The sequence below is a fragment of the Anabrus simplex genome, chromosome 2 (assembly GCF_040414725.1).
Source record: "Anabrus simplex isolate iqAnaSimp1 chromosome 2, ASM4041472v1, whole genome shotgun sequence".
NCBI lineage: Eukaryota > Metazoa > Arthropoda > Insecta > Orthoptera > Tettigoniidae > Anabrus > Anabrus simplex.
This window is the reverse complement of record NC_090266.1, coordinates 623,801,482-623,814,780: the sequence shown is the minus strand read 5'-3', so window position 1 is coordinate 623,814,780 and position 13,299 is coordinate 623,801,482. Positions and strand designations below refer to the sequence as shown.

The 13,299-nt window shown below is 42.2% G+C and overlaps 1 protein-coding gene across 1 annotated transcript in view; it reads right to left on the bottom strand.

Moving 5' to 3' along the window:
- The window catches only part of Cadps (calcium-dependent secretion activator 1), a 609,066-nt gene that overhangs the window by 158,416 nt on the left and 437,351 nt on the right, over nt 1-13,299 (bottom strand). The window contains exon 25 of the mRNA XM_068226018.1: nt 3,080-3,236. Coding sequence (XP_068082119.1) covers nt 3,080-3,236 — 157 coding nt within the window. The remainder of the gene's footprint in view (nt 1-3,079; nt 3,237-13,299) is intronic.

Sequence of the window (13,299 nt, the reverse complement as noted above, 5' to 3'; positions counted from 1 at the left end):
GTATGTCTTCTGCAAGTCACACAACGCAGTAAACGCCAGGGCAAGAAAGTCGCATTTTGTGATGGATGCGTTTGATATAAACCAAATATTCAAAGAATTTTCGAGTCAAACATTGTTGGACCGGGCGAGTTGGCCGTGCGTTTAGGGGCGCGGCTGTCAGCTTGCGTACGGGAGATAGTGGGTTCAATTCCCACTGTCGGCAGCCCTGAAGATGGTTTTCCGTGGTTTCTCATTTTCACACCAGGCAAATGCTGGGGCTGTACCTTAATTAAGGCCACGACCGCTTCCTTCCAACTCCTAGGCTTTTCCTATCCCATCGTCGCCATAAGACATATCTGTGTCGGTACGACGTAAAGCCCCTAGCAAAAAAAAGTTTTGACGGAAGTATTTTTGAGAAATTATTGTAGACCACCTCGTATTTTTCAGCATTTAAGAACACTTTTATTCTCCGTCCTGTGGAGTAGAGAAAATAATAGTAATCCATCAGCAGTAATAATCACATAATCACGTTTCAGTTGAGAATTGTAGTGTAGATACGGTATATTAGATAGTATCTTGCCTGTTATGTTCGTGTGTAGCGTACAACCTACAGCGATTCTTTAAAGTTTTATTTTTTATATCTATCTTATATGAGTATTAGGTAAGTACTCTTGTCTATAGGAAATATATGTAGCAGCCTGCATTTAAGAATTGATGTTACAGTGAGATGGTGTTATGTTCAGTGGTGTCCATTGTCTGGGTAACAGCGGCGATGCGGAGAGCTAGTAAGAACAGAACAAAGTAGGGCGGCACGCATATTGCAGCTACAACCCTGTTTACTTTCAAAATACCCTAATAGAGGTTAAGAATGGTACAAGTTAATTTCGATAAGCCACCGAAAATACATTATACCGTACCCCGAACAACTCTTCAAGACAATATTAAAGAAATGCACATAGGAAAAATTGGACGACCATGTGTCCTTTCAAATTAAGGTTGGGTCATTAACAATTTTTAGTATGCTAAGTAACTGTGTGTAGTGGGCAAAGGAATTAGATTGTCAGGAAACTGGGACCTAGTCTTCCTGGAGGACGGTGGGGTCAGAAGGCAGGCACCTTAACCATCTGAGCCACTCAGCCCGGCAAAGTATAATAATTCACCTCCCGTATACTGTGGTCACACACTCTGTAGATATCCACAACAACATTTATATCTATAGGTTAAATTGCTCCTGAGAAAAATGTACATGGGAAGAACTACACCATGTGCTCGTTCTTTCTTTCTTTCTTTCTCTTTCTTTCTTTCTTTCTTTCTTTCTTTCTTTCTTTCAGTGACTGTACATTCAGCATTCAGTATTCAGGCTTACGTGGTGACTGGTTAGTCACTTGAACATTAACTTGTACTGCAGCAGCTTGGTCCAGCTATGCTAGTCGTTCAATTGGGGGGACCAATTCTATGCTGGGGAATCTGCTCGACTAGTTTGCAGCCCTTCTCAAATAGACGGACGGAACTTCGATCTTGTGATTACGAGCTTACGACACATAATAGTTACATCGGCACTGCAGCTATGCATAAAGGACTATACACTTGACACTCCGATATCTGGAAGACATCTGACTGGGTGGCTGTATGTGCTACGGGTTACGTATATTTGTTTACTTCTTTGTGAATTTCACGAATTCTTAAATTACTTTTTTTTACTTTTATCGAAATTTTCAGCATTTACGACATGCGGATTGTATTTGTAGTTAATTACTTAATTTTTCTTCTTTCTTTCTTAATCCGTTTACCCACCAGGGTTGGTTCTTCCCTCGGACTCAGCGACGGATCCCACCTCTATCAAGTGCAGTCTCCTCGAACGTGAGACATTGGGTCGGAGGTAAAATTGGGCTGGAGGACCAGTACCTCACCCAGGCGGCCTCACCTGCTATGCTGAAAAGGGGCCTTTTGGGGGATGGGAAGAGTGGAAGGGATAGAGAAGGAAGAGGGAAGGAAGTGGCCGTGGCCTTAAGTTAGCTAGCATCCCGCCATTTGCCTAGAGGAGAAGTGGGAAACCATGGAAAACCATTTCGAGAATGGCTGAGTTGGGAATCGAATCCCCTTCTACTCAGTTGACCTCCCGGGGCTGAGTGGACACCGTTCCAGCCCTCGTATCACTTTTCAAATTTCGTGGGAGAGCCGGGAATCGAAGCCGGGCCTCGGAGGGTGGCAGCTAATCACACTAACCACTACACCACAGAGGCGGCCTATTGATTATTAATTTAAATATCAAATGCCCACACTGACTTTAAGAAAAGGGGGCGTCCTTAATCCCGCTTCTCCTCTATTCGATCAGTGGTAGTGTGTTGGTTTCCAGATCGTAAGATCATGGGTTCATACTCGGCAGAAGTAGTCGGATTTTCGAAGGGGGGAATAATTCCATTCGACACTCCATGTCGTAAAATGTCGACATATAGAAGATTTCTGGTGACACATTATTGGTGTTTACCATATATTATTAATTAAAACTCAGCGATAGATCGTGCAAGGAGATCCGTTTCTCTGCCATCTGGTAGAATAAAATGGAACATCGAAAATGATGTGCAAGCAGCCTAGACGACGTCAAATCAAAATGCCTGCGTTCGGTAGCTGAAGCAATAGGTTCCTATTCTTATTCTTATAATTTGTTTTCCGGCTACTTGGCCGAATGGTCAACGCCACCCCCTTCGGTTCAGAGAGCCTCAGGTTAGATTTGCTTCCGGGCCGGAAATTTTACCTGGGTCTGGTTAATTCCTCTAAGTCAGGGGCTTGGTTTATGTATTAGTCTTAGTAATACATCTTGATATACACACAACACATCACACTGCAAAACACCAGAGAAACACGTAATAGCGAAGATATCCCCCCAGAGAGAGTCGGCGTCAGGAAAAGTCAACTGGCTGACCCTCGGTAATTGGAAAACGGCCAGGAGGAGAAGAAGAAGGCCATTTGTTCAGCTAAATCTTACACAACTGAGAAGTCAATACTGAAGAATAACCCAATGTACATAAGGATCTGGCTAGTATTACATTTTAAATCATGCACTTTCAAAGCTTTTCCCTTAAGTTGATAAGATGCTCACCATCTGTTCTTAGGTAATCGTTCATGATCTGGAAAAGAGGAAATGAATCCCATGTGTCCGGCGGCTGCTCGGCCAATACTTGATCCATATCCACAGCAAAGAGAGACCAAAATATCTCTGCATGTTCCACCAGGAGGTCACTGAACCAAGCGAAGGCCTGGAAAAAGGAAGTAAGTCATTATGAATTTGATGCAGATGTCTGCTCTTCATTGAGAATGAAGAACAGGCTTGACATGAAGCACAAAGTTGATTCTTTCCAGAGATCAAGAATATCCTCGATTGTGTTTAAGCTTTCTATTTCTGTACGTGAATGTTTCTCAGCAACTGCAATGCCTGGGATTCGGGAAGGTGTCCTGGGAATTGAAATGAAGAGATATCCTAGCATTTTTCTTGGAGTGAGTGGAGATGAAACAGTACAAAGCCTGCTCTGCATATCGGCATTAGTTACTTCTAGAGCTTAGGATGGAAAATCATTATAATTGTTATTGATGTACTAACAAGTGTTTCTGCAATACTGACTTGGATTTCTGATTTTCTAACAAGTTTTCACGGTTGCACAAACAGTTGTAAATATAGATGTCAAGCCGTGCTTTTTTCATTTCATGTGCTACAAGAATATTGTCTACAGAAGTAATGTACATTCTTTCTTCATGTTTTCACCTACAGTATTCTATCACACTATGCCGATTATCCTACGCTAACGTTCTTCAGAACTGTAGTTACTTACAGCACCCGAACTCCTACCATCATAAAAACATACCATCAGAAACCTTTTTCACTGTGTGTATGAAAGTAAACTAGATACTTACCACATGGCTAGACTGCGTCATATGGGTGAGTCAATCCATCTGTCGGCTGATTCTTGAACGAATCAACTCACTTGACCCACAATTGTACCTCTTTATCAATCAACCGATTGTGACGGATTTCTAAAGGAGCTACAGACTTTTTACCAACAATTGTATCTCGATGAAGAGGACACATTCTTGGTAGTGGATAATTATTTCTCCTTTGCGAGGTTAGACTATTTGCCGAAAATCGCATGGACGAATTGAAATAATTATTTGCCACAAAAAATTCCCAAGTAATTCTAGTATCAGAAACTTGGTTAACTAATGCAACCAGCAGCCACTTCGTACACAATCCGAGATCTTATTTTCCTCAGTAATGCCGGACTAGTCCATAGTCCTGGAAAAACTTCCGTCCCAGGTGTCTCTGCCAATGATTTAATTGTCTCAAGTGCCCAAAGCTCAAACCTAGGTCAGTTGCATACGGAGACATACGACGTAATGCTAGAGACACGCTACTCGAAGATGCTGAGAAACTACCATGGCACGATATATTTAGACACAGGGACATAGACGAAAAAGTGACATATTTCAATCAGTAGATGACCGAACTATTCGACGGCTGCATAATATTATGCAACATATCAGAAACTCTAAAATACGTTAGGCTTATAGTTTAACATCTGTAAAAGAATTTGGTTTAACCAAACCACTCTTTTCTTCTGACGTAATCATCCCTCTCGATGAACTCAACGATCACCTTACAGCACTCCATTCACCTCCAATTGCAGTACTTAAAGAGCAGGAGTTAAACAAAAACTATTCCACTCAGCGTACTGACAGAGACAAATTTTACCTTAATCCCGTAAGATATTATCAAGTTAGAAACGCAGTAAGACGCATAAAATCTAAAGCCAAAGGATCTGATATTATTGGAATTGACATGATAAACCTAATAACTGACATCATACTTCCTGTAATAACTCACATCTTTAACTCATATATTCTAGACGAGACTATCTGGGAACAGGGAAAACATAATCTTCTCTCAGCTTCAGACTATAGACCAGTTAGCATTCTATTTGCTTTATGTAAAGCACTTGAATACATTGTTAAAGTACAAATGACCAATTACTTGAACAGCTATAATCTACTAGATCAGGGATGGCGAACCTTTTGCAACTAGTGTGCCATTTTAAGTCTGGTTTATTATTCTCAACTGTTGACTGTGCCACTTGTTTTCCATTAAGGAATGTCTACAAACCCCCACCCCACGACTACCTTTCTAAATTCCCCATTATGTTTCATAATATGTTATTTATTTATTTATTTATTTATTTATTTATTTATTTATTTATTTATTTATTACACATATATCTTGCAAATACATTTGATTGCATGTTCCGTGGGGCTGTACCTCAATTAAGGCCATGGCGATTTCCTTCCCACTCGTATGCCTCTCCTATCCCCATCGTCGCCGTAATACCTATCTGTGTTGGTGCGACGTAAAGCAAATTGTGAGAAAAAAAATTATTAGGTATAAAAATCAAAAGTAGTAATATTGCTAATGGACTTCACTTCCTCCATTAGCTTCATTATCTTTCCATGTTGTCGTAGTTTGTATGCTCAACAATTAAACTAATTTCATCTTCATCACAGCTATCCTTACTTGTAAGATCACATTCATGCTTTCATCAAAACATACATGTGGGAGTTATCCAAATTAGCTTTCAATTGCTTGGAACTTCTTCACTCATTTTGTTATTATTCTTTTTTTTTTGCTAGTTGCTTTACGTCGCACCGACACAGACAGGTCTTATGGCGACGATGTTATTATTCTATCCTTGACAACAGTTCAATTGGCTGACATTCTTTTAATTCTGTTAATGATTAGTTGTTTGTTAGGGAAGTTTTCAAATAAAGTATTGGACGTCCATAAGAATGTTTCCTTCAACAACTCAGCTTGAGAAATCGGTTTCCCATGCATGCTGTACTATGCCGTGAGACAGATAGAAACAGCCGCACTGATATTATTCCTTGGCTGGAAAGATGATACGAAAGAACTAGTTTGTTTTGTGTAATGTTCGATATTTTGTGAAACGAACTCCCTTCTTTCTTCATTTGAAATGGAACCAACATTTGAATGACCAGTCTCGAAATTGAGCTTTACATTAAATGTGGGGGATACAGTTGTTTCCGAACACAGGCAACACCTCTTTCTATCAGTCCGAATTCCCTTGTCCAGAGTTCTTGAAAAGTACGGTCACCACCTTTGATAAGTTTCTGTTCTTTTCGGCGCCGAAAACATGTTTGCGATGTCCGTATACAAAACCACCAGAAAACGACACTATCTCACTTGACTTTCGGACCTATCAGTGTAGCAGTGTTGCCATATTGCACATCCGATTTTCGATATTTATTTCTTACACGTGAAAAACTATAAGATATGTATTGTCCGTAGTACAAGACTTACATAAAAATATTATGTTCATGTGGCGTGCCACCGAAATCGTATTCGCGTGTCACCTAGTGACACGCGTGTCATAGTTTCGCCATCCCTGTACTAGATCGTCTAAAGTCAGGCTTCAGACTTCAGCATTTGACACTGTAGACTTGACATTTGACTTTCTAAATTACATTATCTTCATTTTTCAAACAGTGCCTTACCGTGAATACATTCTTATCTTCATGACCGACGATAGTGTATTTCTAACGGATGGAATACATCGTCATGGCATACTCTGAAGAGTGGTGTTCCACAGGGCTCTGTACTGGTTCCCCTCTGTTCCCTCTGTATGTCAACGATATCTCTCAAAGTTTGAAGATTACCGGGCGAGTTGGCCATGCGGCTGCCATGACAAGCTGGCAGCGGCGATCTTTAATCAACAGAGCATTGTGCTGCTATCTTTACGGCTACTACCTTAAGCACGTTGTAGTGGGCAATTTAAAAAAATCCGTTAGCCATCATCATTAAACAGTAAACCTGTAGTGCATTCGCGAACCTAACCTCTCATCTACCATCAAGAAGGGGACTATCCTTAGTTTACGATAAGATGCCTTTTCCAACGCTAATTACACAAGACAGCGCTTAGAGGCTACTACACAAGATGGCGGCGGCTGTTATGGCCTCCTCCTCCTCCTCCTCCCCCTCCCCTCCTCCTCCTCCTCCTCTACCTCCTCCTCCTCCCATGTCAAGGCCTAGCTCTATCGAACATGCATCGCGAAGGCAAGAGTGTGCACGTGTTGCAGCGATAACATCATTGTACACTTTTAGAATTGCAGATCACAAAAGAAGTTATTGAAACATAACAAGACTAGAATCAAACACTGTACTCGATGTCGTTAACTTCAATATGCATTCAGAACCTTGTTTGATGTGCTCAGATCACTAAATAAGTGATGAAAACATAACAAGACTAGAATCGAAAACTGTACTCGATACAACATGTGTTCAGAACATGTTAAGGGATACCTTCGTTCTAAGACGATCAGATTACAAAAGAAGTGATTGAAACATAACAAGACCAGAATTGAACACTGTACTCTATGTCGTTAACTTCAACATGTGATCAGAACATTGATTGATGTGTTCAGAACACTAAACAAGTGATTAAAACATAACAAGACTAGAATAGAACACGATACTCGATACAGCATGTCTGAGGATACCTTTGTTCTAAGAGAAAAAATAATAAGAATAGAATTCTGAACAGCTTGAGCAAGATATCGGCTGTTATAACCTCCTTCTGCTCTACCTGCTCTGTCAAGGCATAGCTTTATGTCTCTATCGAACATACAACGCGATCTTATGCATAAGTCGATGCACATATCGCGTAGCCAACTCGTTCATTAAACTATAATATGCATACAGCAAAAGTACATTTTCAATGATTTACCTAGTAGGAAAATAGAAAACTACGGAAACACACTGTGCACATATCGCGTAATTATCTCGCTCAGTAAACAATAATATGTATATAGCAAAAGTACAACTTCAATGATTTGTCTAGAGTGAAAATCAAAAACTACGGAAACACACAGTGCACATATCACGTAGCTAACTCGCTCAGTAAACGATAATATGTATATAGCAAAAGTACAACTTCAATGATTTGCCTAGTACGAAAATCAGAAACTACGGAAACACATTGTGCACATATCGTGTAGCTAAATCGCTTAATCAACATACAGCAATAGTACAACTTCAATGATTTTCTAATACGAAAATCAAAAACTACGGAAAAACACTGTGCACATATCGCGCAGCTAACTCGCTCAGTAAACGATAATATGTATTCAGCAAAAATACAACTTCAAAGATTTGCCTAGTGCGAAAATCAAAACCTAGAATAACCATACTGCGTAGCCAACTCACTTGGTCACACATACCGCACAGCCAACACGCTCAGTGATAGCAAATACATCACAACACGGGTTATCGACCAGAACACTGATATACGCATACACGTCATGCGAAAATAAAAAACTACAAAAACCATACTGCGTAGCCCACTCGCTCGGTCACACATACAGCACAGGTAACACGCTCAGTAATTGAAAATATATCACAACACGGGTTATCGTCCAGAACACTGATATACGCATACACGTCACTCTTTCTCTGAATAAACGGAACACATGGACAAGAATGTTGCGAGATACTACACCTAAGATACTTACATGTAAAAAAAGGTAGGAGGAAAAAGAATAAATCATACATTTTTTGTATGCATGTTGTCTCTCCCAAGTTATAAGACCAAATGGGAGCAGTATTGTGAGTTTCTGCTACTGCTACTGCTTGCGAAAACGTGAACGGAAGTGACATGTTATCTCAGCAAAAATGATTATTACCTTGTTCCTGCAAACACAAGTCAGACACTTCCATTTAGTTTGAAGTAAAATGATGGATACTGCGATTCAAATCCCGGTAACTTAACGTCCTTATACCTTTGGTGTCAGGAAGGGCATCTGGCCATAAAACAGATCCTTATGTTTCTTGTAATTACATGTTGTCATGAAGACTGACGATCGCGCAGGAAAGGGCGAGATACTACGGGAAGGAAGAGGCCAGCCGCCCCCCTAGCATTTGCTATCTTCAGGGCTGCCGACAGTAGGGGTTCGAACCTGCTATCTCCCGAATACTAGCCACACTAAAATGTAATGCATAACGCTGTTGACGGTGATTCATCCGTCGGATGGGGGTGTTAACGCTCTGACACCGTGGTTAGCCGGTACGAGTCCCGTTGATCGAAACATCAGAATGTTAACCGGCATGGTAAGGGAGGTGGTGGTATGCAATTTCTAATGACTAGAGTGTGTGCCAAAAGCTTGCATTAATTTCCAAAAAAGTGAGGGCATATAACGCTGTTGATGGTGATTCATCTGGCGGATGGGGACGTTAAGCCTTGTGCAGGCCCCTTCGTGCTGTTCGACAGGATTAAGCTATGTGCCGGCACCGGGTTTTACTCTCCGATAACAGTGTAAGTAGTTAGTAAAGACAATGATTTTCACTTAGGAACTTACATTGTAGGGTTTGTGTCAGGAAGGGCATCCGGATGTATAGTCGAAGATATACAGCATTAGCTTATATTTTTGCTAATTGCATAGTGTAACTAGATTGAACCTGTCGACTCCCGTTCGGACGAGGCCCTTGTTCAGCATGGCACGGCTGGCTGGGTGTATGTGCCGTCTTCATCCTCATCACGACGCATAGGTCGCTTAAGGACATTAAATTAAAAGACCTTGTCCTCGGACACTCCTAATTACTGCCGGACTGAGCTAGGATCGAACCTGCTGTTTTCGAAGACACCGAGGTGCCGGAATTTGGTCCCTCAAGAGTTCTTTGTAAATTTACCGAGCACCTTCAAATACCACCAGACTGAGCCAGGACTGAACCTGCTGTTTTCGAGGACGCCGAGGTGCAGGAATTTAGTCCCTCAAGAGTTTTTTGTAAATCTACCGAGCACCTTCAAATACCACCGGACTGAGCCGGGATCGATCCTGCTGTTTTCGGAGATGCCGAGTTGCCGGAATTTAGTCCCTCAGGAGTTCTTTGTAAATCAACCGAGCACCTTCAAATACCACCGGACTGAGCCGGGATCGAACTTGCTGTTTGCGGAGACGCCCAAGTGCCAGAATTTTGTCCCTCAAGTGTTCTGCCAGTAAATCTACTGACACGAGGCTGAACCGCCGGACTGAGCTAGGATCGATCCTGCTATGTTAGAAGGCCAGCGCGCGATCTTCGAGCTCTGAACTTGGGGAGCGTAGACGGGGCTCTGAGCTGAGTTTTGCGATCCTGGGGCACTGAGCTGAGCCATCATTTACGGTTACCCTGCCTGTACTTTGGGGGCGTAGACGGGGCGCTGAGCTGAGCAAAAAGAGAGGGAGCCAACATTTACAGTATCGCCTGCTTGTACTTAGGGAGCGTAGACGGGGAGCTGAGGTGAGTTTGATGTGTTGGAAGAAAACTGAGCTGAGCAAAAAGAGAGGGAGCCAACATATACGGTATCCCCTGCCTGTACTTTGGGAGAGTAGACGGGGCAATGAGCTGAGCAAAAGGAGAGGGAGCCAACATCTACTGTATACCCTGCCTGTACTTACGAGCGTAGACGGGGCGCTTAGCTGAGCAAAAGGAGAAGGAGCCAACATCTACGCTATCCCCTGCCTGTTAGCGACCTCTTACGGACTATGAGCACGGATGAGAACCACACGAGACGTAGAGGTGCCGTAATTTAGTCCCTCAAGAGTTCTGCCAGTAAATCTACCGTGCACCTTCAAATACTACCGGACTGAGCCAGGATCGAACCTGCTATGTTAGAAGGCCAGCGCTAAACCGTCTGAGCTACTCAGCCCGGCAAGAGAGAACAACACTTTCGGGCCTAAAGTCTTTCTAGGGCTCTCTGCTGCTGCTGTTACTTATTGTACAGTTTGTAAGCGAGCGGTGGACTTCGCACCGGGCGAAACTTGCTGGTACATCGCATTCCTGCGAGTGTGCGATCCCTCTGGCCGACTTGAAGCACCAGCTTGAAGCTCACTCTAAAAATATTCATACAACGTTTCTGTAAAAAACACATCTCCGATATTTTTTGCCCGCGGGGGGGGGGGGGGGCTTACGCATCTCTAATCCGGAGTCGGAACTCTAAGGTTGCTCAAGTTCTCATTCGAAACACGGCGATGGCACATAGCCTACTTCCAAGGCTTACCGCCTAAATAGCGGGGTTCAAACTACACTGTCGTCAGCCCCGAAGATGGTAAATGCTAGGGGGTAACAGGCCGCTTCCCGCTCCTATCCCTTTCCTCTCAAGAATCTGTTTTACGGCTGGATGCCCTTCCTGAGGATAAAGGTCTAGGGAGCAGGAATTTAAATCGCAATATACGCGATATGAAGTAAAATCTGTCGTAGCGGGTTTTATAACCGGACGCCCTGGTGAAACCCGGCGTCGGCACATAGCTTAATCCTGTCGAATAGCACCAAGGGGCCTGCACAAGGCTTAACGTTTCCATCTGACAGATGAACCACCATCAACAGCGTTATATGACCTCACTTTTTGGAATTTAATGCAGGCTTTTGGCACACACTCTAGTCATTGGAAATTGCATAGCACCACCTCCCCTACCCTTCCGGTTAACATTCTGATGTTTCTATCAACGGGCCTCGAACCAGTTAACCTCGGTGTCAGAGCGTTAACGCCCCCATCCGACGGTTGAATCATCGTCAACAGCGTTATGCATTACATTTTAGTGTGGCTAGTATTCGGGATATAGCGGGTTCGAACCCCTACTGTCGGCAGCCCTGAAGATAGCAAATGCTAGGGGGAGGCTGGCCGCTTTCTTACCGCTCCTAGTCCTTTCTTGCGCGATCGTCAGTCTTCCTGACAACATGTAATTACAAGAAACATAAGGATCTGTTTTATGGCCAGATGCCCTTCCTGACGCCAAAGGTATAAGGACGTTAAGTTACCGGGATTTGAATCGCAGTATCCATCATTTTACTTCAAACTAAATGGAAGTGTCTGACTTGTGTTTGCAGGAACAAGGTAATAATCATTTTTGCTGAGATAACATGTCACTTCCGTTCACGTTTTCGCAAGCAGTAGCAGTAGCAGAAACTCACAATACTGCTCCCATTTGGTCTTATAACTTGGGAGAGACAACATGCATACAAAAAATGTATGATTTATTCTTTTTCCTCCTACCTTTTTTTACATGTAAGTATCTTAGGTGTAGTATCTCGCAACATTCTTGTCCGTGTGTTCCGTTTATTGAGAGAAAGAGTGACGTGTATGCGTATATCAGTGTTCTAGATGATAACCCGTGTTGTGATATATTTGCAATTACTGAGCGTGTTACCTGTGCTGTATGTGTGACCGAGCGAGTGAGCTACGCAGTATGTTTTTTTGTAGTTTTTGATTTTCGCATGATGTGTATGCGTATATCAGTGTTCTGGTCGATAACCCGTGTTGTGATGTATTTGCTATCACTGAGCGTGTTGGCTGTGCGGTATGTGTGACCAAGCGAGTTGGCTACGCAGTATGGTTCTTCTAGGTTTTGATTTTCGCACTAGGCAAATCTTTGAAGTTGTACTTTTGCTGAATACATATTATCGTTTACTGAGCGAGTTAGCTACGCGATATGTGCACAGTGTGTTTCCGTAGTTTTTTATTTTCGTACTAGAAAATCATTGAAGTTGTACTATTGCTGTGTTCATATTATCGTTGACTAAGCGATTTAGCTACGCGATATGTGCACAATGTGTTTCCGTAGTTTCTGATTTTCGTACTAGGCAAATCATTGAAATTGTACTTTTGCTATATTCATATTATCGTTTACTGAGCCTTTTAGCTACGCGGGATGTGAACATTGTGTTTATATAGTTTTTGATTTTCGTACTAGACAAATCATTGAAGTTGTACTTTTGCTGTATACATATGAACGTTTACCGAACGAGATAGCTACGCGATATGTGCACAGTGTGTTTCCGTAGTTTCTGATTTTCGCACTAGGCAAATCATTGAAGTTGTACTTTCGCTGTATACATATTATTGTTTACTGAGCGAGATAATTACGCGATATGTGCACAGTGTGTTTCCGTAGATTCTGATTTTCGCGCTAGGCAAATCATTGAAATTGTACTTTTGCTGTATACATATTATCGTTTACTAACCGAGTTAGCTACGCGACATGTGCTCAGCGTGTTTCCGTAGTTTTTGATTTTCACTCTAGGCAAATCATTGAAGTCGTACTTTTGCTATAATCATATTACCGTTTACTAAGCGAGTTAGCTACACGATATGTGTACTGCCTTATGTATAAGATCGCGTTGAATGTTCGATAGAGAAATAAAGCTATGTCTTGGCAGAGCAGGAGGAGAAGGAGGTTATAACAGTCGCTACCTTGTGCAAGCTGTTCAGAATTCTATTCTTATTATTTTTT